We start from the raw sequence: 19978 nt of genomic DNA, 5'->3' as shown, positions 1-19978 counted from the left end.
GCGCGACCGTGCTCCCCGCGGCGCGGGCACCGGCTGTCAAACCGCGGCCCCGCCCCCACCCGCGCCCCGCCGCCGGTGCCGATGAGCGCCCAGGGACCCACGTGCGCCGTGGAGGCGCCGGCGGCGGTGCCGCCGCCTGTGCGGTCCCTCCTCCGCCACGTGCAGCTGGAGAACTTGGCGGCGGGGCTGAGCGGCGGCGTCATCTCCACCCTGGTGCTGCACCCGCTCGACCTCGTCAAGATCCGCTTCGCAGGTGAGGCCGTACGGGCCGCCGCGCCCCGGGCGGGGGGTGCTGTGGCTCCCCGAGGTGGAGGTCGCGGCCGCCCCCGCGGGGCCGGGGCGCCTACCGGGGCGGCGGAGGGTGCCGCCGGGGAAAGCCCCCGAGCCCGGCCCTCCCCGGCGCTCGCCGCTGTGGGCCGCGAAGACAGGCGGTGCTTTGGGCTAGCACCGTACGAATCTGGCGGCGCTCGCCCTTTCCAAGCCGGTGACCCTCCCGGCTCTTTCCCGAGGGAGAGCTCAGCCGCAGGAGCCGCACGTTTCTGCCCGAGCCTGTGTGCGGCTGCATGACAGCAGGCGGTGCCCGCGGCTGGGAATTAACAGGCTTTAGGCGAAAAGGGGCGGTCTCTGGTTCTTTTGCCTTAATCTGGCAAGATTAAGTTTAATCTTCCTGTCATTTCCAGGGTCCATAACGCGCGCGGTGTGCCTCGGGCTGTTTTCGGGCAGATTGGCGACCTGAGCAGGGTTTTCCCTCTCTCTCGTGAGCACCAGCGCCAGAGGACACAGCAGGATTGTCTGCTTTTAGCTAGATTGCTCGATTTTACCAGGCGGGTTGTCTCAAGCCAGCGTTCAAAGTTCACCTTTGTGCCAAAGATTTTCAACGCTTTAAGTGTAACAGTAGTTTTACAGTAATCCTGGTTGTTAACAGTAGTGGTATTGTTTCGCAGGGAACTCTAACTTGTTTGTTTTTCTGCAGGAAAGCGTATCAGCTTCTCCCTGTTGATTTTGCTGTTAATGTGAGAAGCATGTTGCTCTTTTATCACATGCTCTTTCATAGAGGTTGAAACATGTTGCTGTATCTTTGGATTGTTATCTTAAATAGACACGTGGGTGTTTAAGATATCAAAAACAAATAGTGAACTATCATGGAGAAGTTTTATGAAATTTAAAGTGTTACATTTCCAAACAGGCTTTTTGCAAAGTTGGATTTAAACACTGTCCTGCGTATCCTAGCATGGGCACGTCCTGGGCTGCCTTATGAAGAGTGTAGCTAGTGGAAGCGCTCCTTTCTCGCTGTTTCGCACTTGTAAGACTATGTCTGAAGTAGTGTGTCTAGTTTGGGGCTCACCAGTACAAGGAAGATGTTGACATACTGGTGTGATTCCAGTGTAGGCCACCAGACTAGTGAAGGAGATGGAGCACATGACGTAGGAGGGCAGGCTGATGGGACAGGATGGGTTCAGCCTCACAAAGAGAAGGCTGAGGGGACATACTACAGCAGTCCATGACTCTGTGATTGGAGGACTTGGAGAAGTTGGAGCCAGGTTCTTCTTGAAGGGGAATAGTTGTAGGGCAAGAGGGAACAGGCATAAGTAGGAACATGGAAAATTCCAGTTATTTATTAGGAAAAAGGATTTTTACCATGAGAGTGGTCCAATACTGGAAGAGATTACCCAGAGAGACTGTAATCTTTTCAGCCTTGCAAACATTCAGGAACCAACTGGACATGTCCCTGAGTAACCTGATCTAATTAGGTCTGTTTTGAGCAGGGGGTTGGATTAGATGACCTCTGGAGGTGAATGCCAGCCTAAATTACTCCATGATTCTATATGATGGTTTCAGTTTCGTTCCCACTTCCTGTCTGTCAGGTTTTGATTAGACTCACCAACGCTTATGGCTTTTTTACAAAAGTTTGTTCTGACTCATTGAGATCTGATGTCCATCTTTCAACAGAATACCTTGTGGGTTGGTTCTTGATACCTAGAGAATACACCTTTTGGTATGGGAGAGAATAACGTGCTGATATGCTTTGAGTTTAGATGTCATTTAGGAATGCAGACTCCTCCTCCCTGCTGCATATGAGTGCAATTAACAGTCCTTTCTTTCCGTTGTTGGAGGCTGCACTGTTATGTCTTTGAACTATACCCAAGTTATTTGCAGGTACTCCAATGTTAAACTCACTCTGCCTTACCTCCACGTAGCTTTTTAGTCAGGCTTTACAGAGAGAAAGAAGGATAATTTCACATGCTGCTTAGGTTTAAAATAATGATTCCTTTGTTTTGTCTTCAACCAGGAAATAAGGACTGAAATCAGAAGTCGATGTTGTGAAGATTCTCAGCAGCATCCTTGGCAGACAGACTTGCATTTGTGTCTCTGATTTCCCACCTTGTTGACTATGTTTTTAAACCTGATTTAATGACAGCGTGGCAAAAAAATCAGAAAGGTCTTTGGGAAAGGTCTAGGAGTACTCATTCAGGAGGGAGAAAAGAGGCATTTAATTTATGATGGAGTTTTGAGTGACTCTCAAGAGTATCGAGGCCTTGTCACAATGTGCTCAGAAAAAGCATTTTGTCTTTAGTCCTGAAGTCACAACATACAGTACTGTACAAAAAGTTCAAAGAAGAATGAATAATAAATGTGTCACTGAACAGAAAACATTTGAAGTTCATGATTACCAGGATTAGTCTTGATGGGGACACAAAAACTATGCTGATTGTAAAACTTTGAGATTAATACTCAGTAAAATTGCAACATAGCCTTATGTCTATATTAAGAATGAAAGATGCTGCTGTGTTGGCATCATAGAGTAATTTAAGTCAGAAGACATATGTGGAGTTCACTCCCTACTCTGGTAAGGTCTGCTTAGATCAGATTGCTCAGGGTCTTGTCTGCTAGAGTTCTAGGTAGCTCCAAAGATGCCTCTTCAGGCAACTTTTTCCAGTATTTGACGACTCTGATGAGAAAAAGTTCTGGTCAAAATTCTCTCTGTTCCAGCTTTTGTCTGTTACCTCTTGTCATCTCACCATGCGCTGTATCACACAGGTCATCAATAACCAACTTACTCTCCTGTTGTTACGGCAGAAGCAATAGTAGTTACCACTGGAAGTTGCCTGAATATCTGTTCTAAATGAAACCTGTCAAACAAAAACTTGCATGGTTTTGATCTTTTTGACAGTGATATTTTCTGAATATTAGGACAACCAGCTGTTTGGTTATTGGGTGGTAGAAGTGTAGGCATTTGGTGATTTCCTGTAAATCCATTCAATGAGAACAGAAGGAAAACAGGAATTTTTGTTGGCAATAACCTTTGAGTGTTCCATTAAAAACTGACTTTGTAATCAATAAGACGTGAGCCATTCAGAATATTCAGATCTTTACAGAACATTTTAAAGAGGAAGATTGAATTCAAGAGTTGCTATTTGTCAAGCAATAAACTCCTTATGGAGATGTGTTGTCAAAGACTGCACGTGTATCACTTGAAATATGATGTAAAATTGCTGGAGCGCTAAAAAAAAAGAGACAAAAGACTTCAAAGCTTCCACTCACCAAAAATGCACAGCAGTGCAGTTAGTTAGCCTTGTCAGATTGATGGGAACTTTTCTCTTGCAGAGCTTAGAATTTATTTTCCTTTTTTTTTTTTTCCCTTGAAGTTTTTTAACTATAGACTTACAAACCTGTAAACCCCAATTCTTGCATACTTTTAAAATATAGTTGATCAGTTAGGTTTTCCTGTTGATTTGCAGCTTGCTTTGGAGGCTATGTACTTCTGTGGTGGCTTTTACCCAGCTGAACTTCATGTTCCTTAAATGTTTTTCAATATAATTTCTTTCTTTCGTAGTAAGCGATGGATTGGAGCTGAGGCCAAAGTACAACGGAATTCTCCACTGTATGACCACTGTCTGGAAGCATGAAGGACTGCGGGGCTTATATCAAGGGGTAACTCCAAACATGCTAGGAGCGGGGGCTTCCTGGGGACTTTACTTTTTCTTGTAAGTAGAACTGTAAAATGTGTCATATCCTCTGCAATGTAACGTTCAGATACACACTGCATCTTCTTTAGGGGGGGTGTAAAAATGTGCTAAGTGGCTGATAAAGTTGTGGTTCTTTTCATAAGTCCAGGTCTGTTACCCTCTATTATGATTTGCTGTTTTAGAATTTAAGCAATTTGAGTCAGAGACTTGTTATTTTGTCAAGTACAGTGCATTCCCTTGATGCTGCGAAAATACTAAGGAACTTCAGAGATGGTGACATCATTCATGAAGAATCCTCTAAAAATGCCAATACACTGTGCTTAAAACCTCACAAAAAGTAAAAACCTAAATTGACATATTAAGAATTAAAGAACATGATAAAGTGGTCTGCTAATGCTAAATCATCAACTTATTTTTAATAATTTTAGTGGCAGTCAGTTCTTTCTTCGTTTTTGTGAGTTGATGGGCTTTGCTAATAAAGCCCATTTTTTAATACTCAATCTTTTCTATTTTATCAGCTGAGTAACTGTAACCTGATTTGCAGGTGATCCCTCTTAACTTAACACTTTAGGGAACAGTTAGTTAGTATGCCTATGCAAACCTTGCTTGTCAGTTGTCTGGACTCTGTTATAGTTGGGCTTCAGTCCTCAAGCTTACCCATAGGTTTCTGTTGATGATTCAGCTCCTGTTGTCAGTTTGTCAGTCCACAAAGACTGGAAACTGGATCAAGGGAAGAAAGCTCAGTGTATTTCTGAGCTGGAAGATAGATACCTGTCACTGTTGCTCTCAATAAAAAGGCAATCTGATCGTTTTCTTTTAGACGTTAATTCTTGAGATCAGATAGCTGTTTCAAGATTCAGTCCCATTTATACTGACAGTAATACTTCACCAATTTAAATATGTGTTACCATAGTTGACTTGAAAGAGCTAACTGCTCAGAGATCAATTGATCAATTAATCAGTTAAACAAAGATAGTTTGCTTAAATAGCTGTTTTCAAAGGTCGTGTACCACCTAATGTTTTCTGTGATCTTAAGTGACTTCTTTTGGGCTTTTTTTTAGTGATGTAGGTTTGTTTTCACCATTACCAAAATATATTTTGTTTTCCAGTTACAATGCCATCAAAGCTTACAAGAAGGAAGGGAAGCTGGAAAGTCTCAGTGCAACCGAACACCTAGTGTCAGCTGCAGAGGCTGGTGAGTTTAAATGCAAAGACGACTGACGTTTGCTTCTCGCCTTTCCATATGCTGCTCCCTGCCTTTGTGTGTCAGGGCTGTTTTTTCTGACAGGTGGCAAGTGTCAGTGTTCGAGTCCAAACGTGGTCGTTTATTGTCTGTAAATAAATTAATTATGTCTAAGATGAATAGTTGGGTTCTTTCAGTTTTGCTCAGAAGTAGCAGTTGTCAAAATACTTTCTGACGTTGTTTTCATTATGTAGAAGTGTTTTCCATATGTAGTACTACATTGAGTCCCAAAATATAACTATAAATCCACTGCTATCAGCTTGTTAACTCATTAAATGTTTAATTCTTAGACCTGGAAAAGAGAAGGCCTGAAGTTAATAGAAAAGTGAATTGATCATTGGTCTTTGAAAATCTTTATCTATGATCCAAATTTTCTTAGAAACTAAAGATCCAAAATAAATATGCAGCTTCTATCAGCGAAACTTTTAATGCATTTTTTCTAACGTATGTTCTTGTACATGCTTCTGTGTTGTATTTAATCTGGGCAATTGAGAAGGCTTTATTTGGATCATTCATTTAATGTTGAAATAGAAGGCATACTGCTTGATGTGGAAAATAGTAATGGGGTTTTTTACAACTGTATTTTCAATAACCTATAAAGCTACAACAGGTTGTTTCTATTAACCTGTCAAGATGATTAAGCAAATTTTTCATGACTGAGGTGTCCATTAGGTTTTGAACACTTGCATACCTGATGAATAACTGGGATGAACAGGAATACATTAGGAAATTACTTATGTTTCCTATCGGCTACTGACTGTGGAAAGGTGAGGCAAGAAAGGAGATATACTAAGAATATGCAAGAAGTCGTATGCTCTACAGAAGTACTCCCAGCAGGAGTAGGTTGGACTTGGCTGTGAGCTTTAAAGGCAGAGAGAGGGAACAATGGTGGGCATAAGCTTCACCTGTTCTAAGTAACATTAGCACTCTTTTAGGATAAGTAGTTTTGTCATTGTAGAAGCCTGCATTACACTGGACTGAACAAACAGGGATAGGCTTTGGAGTTGGCAAAACAGTCTAATTTCCATCTGTTCTCAGGAGCCATGACCCTCTGTATTACAAACCCAATATGGGTAACGAAGACACGCCTCGTGCTGCAGTATAACGCTGGTGTTGATCCATCAAAGCGGCAATACAAAGGAATGTTTGATGCTCTCATAAAGATATACAAGACAGAGGGCGTACGCGGCTTATATAAGGTAATAAAACTTAAGAAAAATTCCAAGGTTGGCTAGCACTGCTCAGTAGCACGGTGAGACTTGTAAATACTTGCCTACAAAAAAAATGCAAGTCGTTTTTTGTATTAGCTCACTGACTTTTATTCTGTGAGTCTTTTTTCCACTGAAGAACTGCAGCGAAAAGGCTTAATCAGAAGAAAAGCTATTGTACTTTTGAAGTGTAGGAAATCACTGAAGAATAGAGTGTAAGCTTTATGGCTGATCCATCTTCTATTGGGTGATAATGCTGAAAGGAGAGTAAACTACAAGCTGCTATTTAATTTTTTGGAGTCTTCCTATAATTAGAATTTGGGTGAGGAGGGCAGCAATAGCGTCATCTATCTTGCTGCTGGTGCTTTTTTCCGTTTCATCCCTTATCTCTGTCTTTCTTACATCTTGCGGAACATAACATATGACTAAAGTAGTTGCTAATTTTTATTTCCACAATGGACGGTTTCACAACTGCTCATTTGCCCTCTAGATATTGAGGCGTGTAATCTGTCATCTCTAGGTCCATGAAATGTGCAGACTTCTAAATATGGTCTGCATATGTGTGGGTTTTTTATTCCCTTTAATTTAGGGAAACAGATGGAACTGGATTTGGACTTTTTGCTTCCTCCTTCCTTCAGGCCATGACATCAAGATGCATTCATCAATGCCTGGAAGGTGTGAAGAAACCTATTTTAGTTCAGTCTGTCTCTTCTCTTGCAAGTAATGCTATAGAACAAGAACGCTATCTCTTAGGAATTGTACTGATTACTGAACATTAACTTATTTGTAGTGAAAAATATAATCCTTACTACGCTGAAAGAGTAGTATGTCACATACTGATGAATGCTGAATTCTGGCACCAGGAACAAGGCACTTTACTTATTCCTAAATTGAAATTGTTAGGATTTCTGAAATGCCTGCCTGGATGTCCGCTCTGTTCCATGTAGATAAGTTCTAATTTCTTGCATCTGTTAGGGTTTAAGATGTCCTTCCATTGAGTTATTTTTCAGATTATTCGTGCATGTAGCAGGTGTTGCCTTTGGCACTAGACAATTCTTTGTAATGTTAATCTGCAAGTGGGGAACTAAACCAGATACTTCCTTTGAAAGAGCAAATTACTTGCTTAAATCTGCAAAGAAGGTGACCTAGATAGGTCCTGAGTGACCTACATAATTGTGCACACTGAGCAATTTTCATTTGATGTCAGGATTTTCTCAACTTTCTCTGTACCAAGGAAAAAGGCTTCTCTTCGGCTCATCCATACTTTAGGCTTCCTCCATTTTCTGTTTTTGAAGGAGTTTTCTTTTTTTTTCTTTCTTGCTTTATTTGAAATTTGACTGCTGAAGTTAGTTGCCCTGAGTTGCAGGAGCTATAGTGCACATGAATGTCTCTTTTTTCCTCATAATCTTAATTTCAGATAGAGTTCCTTTTAGCAAATAAGGGGATCTCGGAGAATACCACCACAAGTTGGAAATAAAATCTGGAAGTAGTTGCTTTCTGATTAATTTGAGATTAGTCTTCTAAAGAACGGTATTTCTGTCCAAGCAATTCCATATCTTGCTCTGTTGCACACGATGCTGCTACTGGCCTGAGCAATTCCTTTCAGTCCTTTGGGGCACAAGCCTAGTAATGTCAGGATGCATTGATCTTTCTAGCAGGGATCAAAGCTGTCTTTATTAGCTCTGCTGAGTATCGTTCGTTCATTAAACTGTAGTTCATCTGAAGATGGGTTCCTATCCTGGTTTCAGCTGGGACAGAGTTATTTTTTCTTTTTATCAGCTAGAAGAGCTCTGTGTTTTGGTTTTAGTCTGGGATTTGTTATGAGAAGATTGTTGATAGTGCATTGATGTTTATAGTTGACACTGAGACCTCAAGGACTTTTCAGCACACTTTTCTTGCAGGTGTGCGGGTGCACAGCAGGCTGGTGGGTAGCATGGCTGGGACAGAGGGTCAACAAATCCTCTCAGGATTTGAATTTAGAATTAGGATTGAGGGCTAAATTGGCCAATGAAGTATTCCATGTCGTGCAACATCATGCCCAGAATATAGCTGAGGGTTGACCGGAAAGAAGGGCCTGTACTCTTCCCGGACTCTCACTCTTGGACTCTCAGAGTGTGCTCTCTCTCTCTTTCTCACACTGTCTTTTGGGGCCTCTCGCTTGTCTGGGATTGCGGTATCAGGACTTAACCTGTTTCGGAATCATTAACCAGGACGGGACAGGCATTGGTCACTGGGTGGTGAGCAATTATACTGTACATCGCTTATTTGTATATATTATTATCTTTATACATATATATTCATATATTACTATTATTATTAGATTTTTCTTGTCTCAACCCATAGGTCTCCTTCCTTTTTCCCCTTTAATTCTCTTCCCCCATCCCCTGGGAGTAGGGGAGGGTGACCAAGCAGCTGTGTTTAGTTGCCGGCCATGCTAAACCACGACAGTTCGTCAATAACTGATTCTTCTTGAACTTGGCCTGGTTTTGAAAAGACAGAAGCTTTTCCTTCACTGATCATCCCAATAATCATCTAGTCAGTGATCTTCCCCACCCTCGATCCATTAGGCTTTATCCTTTGGCCTCCGTCCCCCAGATGATTTGGAACAGAGTTGCTCTGCTGCACACCAGGCTGAGAAAAAAAAAAAAAACAGCTTAAGGTTATGTAATTTGAACACACCTATATATCTGTTGGAGATCTGAGCCCTAAAAATTACTTTGCCATGAAGTTGAATTTCATGCAATCACCTCCATGTTCAGAGTACTGAATGGTTCTTTTCAAGTGTAAGGCAGAAGAGACCAAATATTGTAAAATAATCATAACATTGTAGGAGTTGGCACTTCCAGAACAACATAAAATATCTCTGAGCTCTTGGGAAACTGTTAGATGTCTAGTTTAGAGTGACTCACTACTATAACATCAATCAAGAATGCAACTAACATTCTGCCTGGCCTCCATGTTCCTGTATTTTTATTTTCAGTTTTCTGTATTGCTGTTTTCATTTCATTTCAGTGATGATGTAGAGGCAGCAATTAGAAATAAGGCAATGCTTAATAGACAGCAGTAATATAAACAAGGAGTGCAGAAAATTTAAAGAGATTAAAGGAAGACATAGCGTCATCAAGACAGAGAATAATAATGATGCAATATGCTAACAACAACAACAAAAATCCTAGCAGTAATGTGTGCTTGTTACCAAGTGAAATAGATATATTGGACACTTCTGTGTTGTCATTTCACTTTTGGTAGGCAAGATTCTATACTTTGAGGATAAAGTATTTTTTGCAGTCCATTAATGCCTAAGGCACTTAGCTCTCTTTATTTTATTATGCTTTTCCTTATGCTATTTTCCTTCTTCTTGCAAACGAGCAGTTTGTAAGCTAAGTGACTTTCTATGTCTTCATGTTTGTATATAGCAAAATCCACTGAGATTGGGCCATCTTGACGTTAACTTTAGTCCCAAGTTCTACAAAGAGACAGAAGCATAAGTAATTTCCACATAAAAGGTGGTATCATCTTTCACCATGAAGGAATCAAGATGCATAGGGACACAATGACATACTTCCAGTGTCTTTTGCGCAAGTTGTCAGAGCAGGGCACTCTTGGTAGTACCAGTCTTTGGCACACTCAGAATCCAGATGAAGCCAACACTAAACAAATTGCAAGAGGAATCTGCTGTGTTCTTTTGAAACGGACAGCAGAGGCTGCTCTGGCTTGAGCTCTCTCAAACACTTCAGGCAGCAATGTGAGTGCTGCATCACCAAATCAACCTTGTTCCCTTCTTTCCTAAGAAACATTGGCTTTCCACTATACACATTTTTGTATGTTACTTGTCATCGTGATGGACAACCTTTGAAACGCTAACCAATGGGACATTTTTCTCTTGTCCTGGATCTTCAGCACTTACAACTTTAAAACACAATTTTTTTCCCATTGTCTACTATTGGAATATATTTTACCATTTAAATTTCTATTTATATGTTTAGTTCTGTCTGTCGTTCTAATTCTCCAAAAGAGAATTCAAACGGGCTTCTTTAAGCCACCGTTGATCCTGTCAAGGTCTCATGGCAAAAATCTTCTAAAGATATTTTTGAATATTAAAATAGAAAAACCATAAAGTTTATAAAGTGAAACAACTTTAAAATTGATCTTCACAGTCATATTGTAGATGAAAAATAAATACCAAATTCTGTGAAATTTTGTGGCAAGAAAGATTTTTGTGTAAAATAGTAAGAATAAGAAAATAGAGTAGGAATATTTCAAAAACTTCCTCAGCCAAGGTATTTCATTACTGTGAAGAAATCGGTTTTGCTTTGAAACATTTTTCCATAAGAACACATTGTTTTGTATGTTCCATAGAAGCCTGGGTCAGCCCTTGCTTTAATGAGGCGCACTGGCCGACAGTTGCCTCACTCGCTTCTTGAGTTTTTTAATATTGGCTCACCATGGAAATTCCTTCAGTCTTTGGAAGGTTTTCCCATCAGTACAAGACTCAGAGCGTGCTGCTACTCATTTAGCAAGTGTCATCAGTAGATGCTTTAGGACTCTTGGGTGCAAGTTGTCCAAATCTGCTGGCTTAGGAGTTTAGCACTCCTAAGTGTTGTTTAACATTCTTCCTTTGTTGGTGGGGAAAATATTACTTCATTCTCCTATGATATAAATACATCATTCTAATTCTTTTCAAGTAGAGAGCAATTGTTTCCTGTCTTTTAACGGTTTTACAGTCTAATCGTGGGCAAATGCTTGTGAAGATTTTCCCTGCTATCACTATACATAAATTTCATACTGTTCCTTCTTCCGCTGACCCAGATAATTTTTTTCTTTGATATTTTCAATAATTTTTGTTTTCTCTGTTCCTTCTCTTCTGTTTTTATATTACTGGTTAGTTTTCCTTTCTGATGCAGAATTTCTGAAAACCAAAGTTGTCCTTTTGCCTCTGTTGTGGCCCTTTGTCTTCAAACTTCATAAAATTTTATGATTATGCTCGCAGTTGACAAAATATAGATGTTTGGTTTAATTCCACTTGTCCTCATTTGGGGAAATGTTTTTTTCTGGGACTTTAGCTAGCCCTTAATGCATTTCGTCAGTTTGTGGTCACTGATGATTAGTTCATGACTATTATTTTCTTTTGTGAGAAAAATTTCATCCTCATTTATCAAAGAGATCCTAAAAATCACTTCCTGAATGCCTGTAATATCGTAAACTTATGAAATCTATAGCATCCAGAGAGCTGATCTCTGAAGTGGTAGAAGCTCTGTGCAATTTTTATGCCTGCTGTTGTTTTAATTATTTTTTTTCTCTGCAGATTAGGAGTTTATGAAGTAATTTATATTGTTTTATTCTCTTTCTCCAGACTCTTAGTAGGATATTAATGGGTGTTTATTCAACATCCTGAGCTTCTGATTTAGCCTGATACAGAGTTTTATGTCTGGACACACCTTTAAATTCCTGTGTCTTACCTGAATGGATCATAGTTCGACGCCAGTATTTTTTGAGAAATTCGGGTTCTTTGAGTCCTTTTACCCACATTTTGATCACTTACTCTGTTATAATTATCCTGTTGCAACAATTTTCAGCAGACTTTTGGCTCCTTTAAGTCATTCCTGGCCAAGATGACTAATTCCCCATTTATTTTGTATTTTTCCAGTGTAAGTGACCAACTCTTCAAAAAGAGAATTAGTGCTTCTCAGTCAGCTGCAGCTGTCAGCTTATTGTCGGCTGTGCTAGTCCTGCTCCTGAAGGAACTCCTTCCATCTCTTTCTTGTAGAGACACTAAAGAAGATACCTGTTTTCCCTCTTCACTTCAATATTTTTGAAATAAAAAGTTTCTGTATATTTTCATATTGTACTCTTACTGTCCATTACTGCCTGTGACAAACAGGGAACATTTCCCAGACTGCTTTGTTACACCTTTGGTCACCTCTGCTGGGCTGCCTTGGGATACACTCTGAGCAGGGTGAGGAATGCACTCAAACTGATCAGAATGTTAAGTTTATTTCTTCAATGTAAATCATCCATAAGTCCATTTATGAGTTAGCTTTTCATCTGTGCTCTTCAGCTTACCACCGTGCAAGTGTATATGTGTGTGTATAATATATATACACACACATGCATTTTTTTAATATAGAAATGTATGTATGTCAAAGGTACATATTTATATATACACACATTGTTGTGGGTTAGGCTGCTCTGGCAACCAAACCCTACACAGTCACTCACTCCCCTACCCCCAGGGATGAGGGAGAGAATCAAAGAAGAAAAAGAAAAGAGACCCGTGGGTTGAGATAAGAACAATTTACTACTACCGTTACCAATATATATATGTACGGATATGTACAAGGATAAATATATACAAACGAGTGATGTACAGTGTAATTGCTCACCACTCCTTGACCAAGGCCCATCTCATCCCGAAGCTGCAATCCCAAAACAGATAAATCCCAATACTGCAATCCCAGATGAATGGGAGGCCCCAAGTCAGAGAGCGAGAGAGAGAGAAAAGACCCCGAGAGCCCAAAAGTGAGAGCCCCAGAAGGGCAAAAAGCCCTTCTTTCCGGGTGACCCTCACTTTTATACTGGGCATGACGCTGCATGATATGGAATACTAATTGGCCAGTTTGGCCCTCAATCCTAAATTCAGGTACAAATCGTAAGGAGAGTCGTGGACCCCTTGTCCCGTCTGTGCTCGCCCCTTATCCTGTTGTGCTCCTGCACACTGGCAAGAACACGGCAGCTGAAAAGTCCTTGAGACCTCAGTGCCAACTACAAATATCAGTGTGCTATCAACATTCTTCTCAGAGCGAGCCTCTGAGTAAAACTGAAACACAGAGCTCTTCTAGCTGTTAAAAAGAAGAGCTAACTCTGTCCCAGCTAAAACCAGGACACACACACACATACATATCTATCTCCAGGACTTGATCACAAGAATTTTTTTGTGCTTCTGATTGTCCTCCTCACTGAAGTGACTCCAGCTTCTGCCATTGCCTCACCAGTCTCAGGTGGGAACCAAAGGGCTTAGTGCCAGTCCCTGGAAAGGGGCAGGCACTGAGCAGCACATTTGCAAGATGGCAGCTTGATTTGTGTTCTTACAGTCCTAATCCATGTTACCAGCTTTTTAAGACCTATGCTTGTGCTCTATGAGTTGAAGTCCCTAGGCCACTCATTTTATATTGCTCACTCATTAGGTGTCTTTAGCCTGTATGTCATTTGGAGAAAGGTCACGTTTATTACACTTTCGTATGGTGCCTACTGGAAAGATACCAATCCAGAATGGTCTTGGAGTCAGACTGCACGGGAAATGTGTGCCATCAGAATTCGTAAAGTAAAGATGGACATACATATGTGTGTAAGCTGAGCTCTGTCAAGTCGTATCATTTTTGTGGGTTGCTGTTTAACCTTGTTTTATTCGTGTTTTTAGGGATTTGTGCCTGGTCTGTTTGGAACTTCACATGGAGCACTTCAATTCATGGCATATGAGGATTTGAAACTAAGATACAACAAGTATAGAAACAGAGTATCAGATACAAAATTGGTAAGATTATTGAGAAAAAAATGTGCTGTGGTGTGTGAACAAGTGGAAATTTATTCCATTTGTCCAGGTCATAGAACAGCCCAATTTACAAAGTATTGATACGTTAATTGGCATGTACAATATGTAGAAAGAAATAATTATTTTTCACTTTTTAGAAACAAGCAACTGGTTAGTGCTGTTTTTTTGTAGGGAAACCAACTTCTTATTTTGGCAAGTGTTTTGAGAATTTTAGAGGGAGAATGTTTTTTTTCTTGCTTTGTGGAACTATAGATGGAAGTCTTAAACACTTACATGGAAAACTGGTCGGGTGCTAGTTAGGCAAAGGTAGTTAGTTTTGGAAAAAGGTTTTTCACTTGATAGGAATGAGAGGGCGAAACACACATTTTACAATGAATTGCCTGTAGCACTGTATATAGTAGACACTGCCATTTTTTTATATGTGGGTATTATAAAGGGAAAAAAAATCTAGAGTATTGTTTAGTTCAGCATTTAAAAATCAAATAAGTTTTGGGGAAATTGGCTAATTTAATCCACAGTTAAGGCAAGCCTGGTAATTTTTGCTGTTTTTAGAACACTCTGGAATACATAATGATGGCAGCTATATCCAAAATATTCGCTGTGTCAGCAACATATCCCTATCAAGTTGTGCGAGCTCGTCTTCAAGATCAGCATAATACGTATTCTGGTGTGTTTGATGTTATCCGCAGGACATGGAGGTAGGCATGCAGAATTAAAAGTTTACATCTTGGAAAGTGAATCTACAGACTCAGAACTATGTTTACTGGCTTCCATGCTGCTGACTTGCAGAACCAGTGCAGCTCAGAACAAATGAAATGTTAGCTGTACAAAGTCATTTTGTGCAAGATGCCTCTAATAGCAATAGCCTAAGGACAAAGGAGGAGATAGGAGAGAGTCAATGCTAGCCTGCAGACTTGTGTCATTTATTCTGTCTCCCTTCGTTCTTCCCCAAAAAATTTCACTTACAGGTTAACAAATAACTGAGTTGGCTGTTTTGGGGCTCTTAAAACAATGACGTCTCACTTGAACTGCTTTAGATTATCACATGCGACAGGAGAGTTGTGCTGCTGGGAGCTGTGGCTAATCCACATTCCTGGTAGGAGGAAGTAAGCCAGCCAGAGCTGTTCATACTGGTGTCCCTGGGTTACACTGTGTCCTGGCTGAATTTGTAGTCTACTCCCAGCTTCCTGTAGGACTTTTAGAGAACTGTTACCGCACACCTGTGCGTATCTTTTTACAAACCTCTTCCCTCAGCTCCAGACAGCACCAGAGAGTGTTCGCACACAATTCTATAGTTGGCCACCTTTGCAGTATGCAGCCAGTGTTCATCTTGCCTTAGACGGTGTTTCTTGGTTGCAGCATATTGCTAGAGAGATGTGAATGGAGTCAGTTCTAACTCCTGGGGTATTAAAGGTGCCACCTCAACGAGTGAATGAGGCTGTGTTGTTCCAGGACCACCCTTGGGCTCAGAGGCAGTACAACCATTTTGACCAACGCCAATTCAAAGTGAAAATAGCTCTGATGTCTCAGTGCTGTGCCCTTCAGTGCTCCAGTCTATAGGAAGGCTTGTTAGCTCTGATCAAGTGTGAAAGTGTACAGCCCTTTCGGGGCCACTGCTGAACTCACTATGAAACAAATGCAACCTAGAGCCCTAGGGAGGGTAGTGTAAACCACACCCAAGCACTTTCCAGGATCTGTGTTAACTGTACTCATCACTCCAGGTGTCCTAGGCCTCTATGAAGCTGGAAAATAGGGAGCTGAGATTAAAAATCTTTGAAGCTTTGTAACAGCTCTAACATGATTCAAATTGGGAGAAGTTAGATTCTCATTTATTGGCCAATGGACTCAAAATTCTGGAGAAGGTGCTTTAATTCTTTCAAAATAAATGCTCACTTTTCTTAGTTATGTTGACCCTCAGCTCATTTGCTGTTACATGACCCCAAACCACCAAGCTTTTCAGCCCTGCTGGCTTTGGTGAGATTGAATATGTAAATGCTTTTTGGAACAGGCTGCAGAAATTCTAAGTTATTTTAACCAGCTCTTGTGACATGAAGAAAGATAATAAATTGCCTCCTACTTAGACAATAAAAAAAAACCCCAAAACACAACACTTAAACCCTAGGGTAAATAACTGACCTATGGAATAATATTGTATGTTCAGAAAATGATGGGTTAAGATATATATATATTATGGCCCTTTAAACACTGTAGTAAGAAATTATTCTGAAATTGTTATTCCTAACCCAAAGTACCTCTCTCAGTGCAAACGCAAGAAGAAAAATGCCAGCCTTTGTTTTATGTCTGATTTCTATTAATATACATTAATTAAAACTAAATGTTTTTCTATGTCTTTAAAGGAAAGAAGGAATTCATGGATTTTACAAAGGAATTATCCCCAATGTGATCAGAGTGACTCCTGCCTGCTGTATTACCTTTGTCGTTTATGAAAATGTGTCTGGCTTTTTGCTTGGTTTTAGAAAAGAGAATAATTAAAGGTACGCGCTTGTGTTCATAAGGAATCTATCCTTTATTTTTTATATTTATGATCTGGGAGAGATTTAGTTCAGCAGTCTTTTTTGACACTGCGAATTGATGTAGTATTTTGAGGAAAGAACCTGGAGATAGATAGTAAAACCCTGCCAACATCTCTTCTGCTGAATGTTCGTGCCTCGCTGCCTTCCTCTCTATCAGCTGTGTCTGCTTGAAACGGATGTCTCTGCCACTATGAAATAATAGCACTGTGACTGGGTGAAGGCAGCTGTGCAGCCATTCAGTTTCTCCTGGCCTGCCTGGAATAACGGACTAATCTGTTTTGACAAGTCTCAAGATAACAGTTGGTCAGATTCTACTCCTACAGAAGTGGAAAATTTCATATAAAAGCAACTCTAGGGTCTGTCAAAACGTTCTTTAATCTTTATCTGAGTCTCATGAAGAAAGTATGTATGTGGTTGTTCACAGCAATGTCTTCTGAGTCCACCTCTGTGTTATTTGTCAGATTTCAGGATATGGAATGCTCCAAATTCCATTGCTTATCCAACACAAAAAAGCTGCCTCAGTGGGGTGCAGTTTGGAAACTTAAATTGTTTTGTAAAGCAGCTGTCCATTCTTGGGTTTGAATAATTGCCAATCTGATGAAACCCACTTCATGTCTCATACCAGGACAGACTTGCATTGTGGGTTTTGGCTTGCTTTTAGCACCAGACCAAAGTGTAGCATCGCTGTGTGCATCGCTGGCCACTTACTTAATTCATTCTCTCTCGCTTCCCTGCCTGCCTTCCCCACCCTGTTCTGGGCAAGAGATTCTGTCTGCATTACTGATATATCTGACCAAATATTACTAAGTAAATGCATATTTCAAAGTACATTTTTTAAAAAATAAGAGGGTTTTTTCTAGTAATCCCATAGTGGTAAAGTTTTCAAACCACTTTAATAACAAACATGCCCATGCTATTTTCAGTAATATTCTATGGAAAAAAAAAAAATCATAAGTAGTCTAAAAAATATTGAGCACAAGACTTTGTTTAAAAAAACCCAACTAATCCATTAACGTTTTCTGATTTGGTCTAAGGAAAGGACTGTAGGAATATATCGATTGCTAACTTTATGCTAAACTAAATTACAGTACATCTCAGTAAATTTGAATAATAATGATGTTTATTTGCATGCCAATAATTGCTGTCAAGGATATGTATTTTTTTGAGATCTGGGTTTGTTTAATTTTTTCAGTTCTTTAAGAAAATACGTTACTGTCCATAACATCTGCCTTCTGCTGTTAATAAGAAGGTATTAAGAAGTGTCTAGAAAGTATCACTTAACCGAAGAGGAAACAAGTAAGCAAAGATTATTCAACAGGTAGGGGGGAAATAATCAGTTTTGCAAGGAGCAGAGAATACTATCCAGCGAAACAAATAATCACTTAGAGAAGTTTCCTGTTTAACAGGAGACTAACCTAAAGCAGAAATAGGGCTTTTTTAATGTTTAAGTTAAAATCCGGAAGACTACAGAAACTGCTCAGTATTTTGAATCTTAATTCAGTAATCCTCATGCTTGTTTCTGTTGATACTACTGCCACATACTACGTTTTGTTAATAATTTACACTTTCTCCTCTGTGATCCCATCCCCTCTGCTGATACAGTTGATGGAAAAGGGCATGTGGCTGTTATGACTGGCTTTCGGTTTTATTATAGAAGTTTCCATCTGTATTTGGCTGAAGATCAAATTACTGGAAGTTTACCATGCAAATTACTGTACAGATCCCTAACAGCTACTTCTTTTGCCTTTGGAGAGTATTTACTTGGTTTTGTGTGGTTTCTAGCATGCAGAATGAAGTTACTGGAACACCGATTTAACTCTGCCACCCAGGGTCCAAAAAATATTGTGAAGACATATGAATAAATCATAAGAAAAGAATAAAACTTGTGCACTTCCTACCATGGGTTAGTGTGCTTTAGGCCCAGAACAGCTTACTCGTGCTCCAGGATAAAAGCAAAGACAGGCTACAAGCATGTACACAGTCAGTTACTGTATGTTAACTGACATCCTGTAAATTCACACCATAGCTTAGCTCATAGTAACTCGTTTGTGTTCAGATACCTTAAAACCCATCGTCCAAGCCAACGAAAACAGCACCGTTCTTCAGAGACAAAATACCAGCTATATAACTTGCTGGCTTGCAGCAGTATCACACGTAATGCTTGCAGTGGGGAAAGCCGGAGTGCTCTCTGAGCTGCAGGTGTGTTCCTCTGGCATTCTTGGCAAAAGCTGCAGATGAGAGCTACCAATCTGAGAGATGCCTGGGGACACCATATAACGTGTTCAGAAGAAAAGCTGCGAATTAATTCTAAATAGGTGAAATAAATTCCTTATCTCAGATTTAATGTTTTTTCCTTTTGATTTCTCGGAAGAGTGTAGATCTCTGCATGTTGTACATGCTTTTCTTGGGTTTTTAATTTCATTAATGTAAAATTGATTTTGTAATATAAACATGATTATTGTTTCCCTTTAGAATCTGTACAATTTTAAAAAATATTTGAGTATATCACTTGTTTCATTTGGAAGAAAATACTTAAAACACGGAAGCTAATGCTGAGCTGACATGATCAGTGTTGTTGCTTGGCTAGTCTGGAGGCTGCAAATAGCTGTGTCATTATTCTTTTACTTTACCAGTGCACTTTTTGAAAGCCAAGGCATTTCAACCTGCCTTATTTCTGTATCTTCCAAAGTATTTAATATATATATATAGCTTTTAATTAACACCAAAGTGATTGTATATATCTGAGAGGCTAAATACAGGAGAAATATTTTATTGGAGCAACGAAATTAAGTTTTGTAACTGTAAAATTATTTAGTATCTGCATGCTAATAGTGGAGACTGAAATCCAGTCTACCAAGAAGCGAGAGGGAAGGAAAGCTTAGTCTATTTTACTTAGTTATTCAGAATGAGATATTTAATGCTTATCACCTCATGTAGGTCACAGTTAAGTCACCTGGAGTTTGTTGAGAGACATTAAGACTGTAACAGCAGAGCTTCCTATTCTGTAGTCAGGTTCACAGGAGTAGAGGTTACATATGTTTTCTGAATGCTAAAGCAAGGCCTCAGTTTACTTTCTTAGAACTTTCTATGAAGTCTTCTAAAAAAATTGTGTATCATAATACTGTGTAAAATACCTTAACAATTTGATGATCAATAAAATAGTCTGGATTCTTTTTTTTTGTAAAAGGTCTTATTTATTTGATACAAAAAGTTACAGTTAATTCTTAAAATGGTGGTGGTATATTTTCATACATCAAACAAGGAATTAAAAAAGTTAATGAACTTGGGTTTGATATTTATATTCTAAAATGATTATTATAAAAAGCCTCCGCAATGTGCAAAAAAAGGCTAGACAAAGACTACAGATGCAAGAGTTTGGTGCCTTTCAGTCAAATACTTGCATCCAACTCTATAGAAATAAATTCTGAAGAAAATTGTACAAAATAAAAAAAAATAGGGAGAGATTATAAAAAGGG

The 19978-nt window shown here is 39.7% G+C and overlaps 1 protein-coding gene across 1 annotated transcript; it reads left to right on the top strand.

The window, feature by feature from the left end:
• The first annotated feature begins 81 nt into the window (after positions 1-81).
• SLC25A32 (solute carrier family 25 member 32) lies at positions 82-19661 on the top strand. The gene is made up of 7 exons (XM_086609506.1): positions 82-253; positions 3836-3986; positions 5078-5163; positions 6250-6410; positions 13837-13950; positions 14521-14666; positions 16326-19661. Exons 1-7 carry the CDS (start codon positions 82-84, stop codon positions 16459-16461), a joined length of 966 nt encoding a protein of 321 aa, XP_086465632.1. The 3' UTR covers positions 16462-19661.
• Positions 19662-19978: the final 317 nt, after the last annotated feature.

This window comes from Tauraco erythrolophus, chromosome 3, assembly GCF_009769465.1.
Source record: "Tauraco erythrolophus isolate bTauEry1 chromosome 3, bTauEry1.pri, whole genome shotgun sequence".
In the NCBI taxonomy this organism is placed as follows: Eukaryota; Metazoa; Chordata; class Aves; order Musophagiformes; family Musophagidae; genus Tauraco; species Tauraco erythrolophus.
The sequence above is the reverse complement of the archived record's forward strand: the minus strand, read 5'-3'. Positions and strand labels throughout refer to the sequence as shown.

Coding starts and splice junctions, on each gene's coding strand:
- SLC25A32 (XM_086609506.1), top strand. CDS start 82: ATGAGCGCCCAGGGACCCACGTGCGCCGTGGAGGCGCCGGCGGCGGTG. Junction 3,987..5,077: donor TGGGGACTTTACTTTTTCTT/GTAAGTAGAACT, acceptor TTTGTTTTCCAG/TTACAATGCCATCAAAGCTT. Junction 13,951..14,520: donor GAGTATCAGATACAAAATTG/GTAAGATTATTG, acceptor TGCTGTTTTTAG/AACACTCTGGAATACATAAT.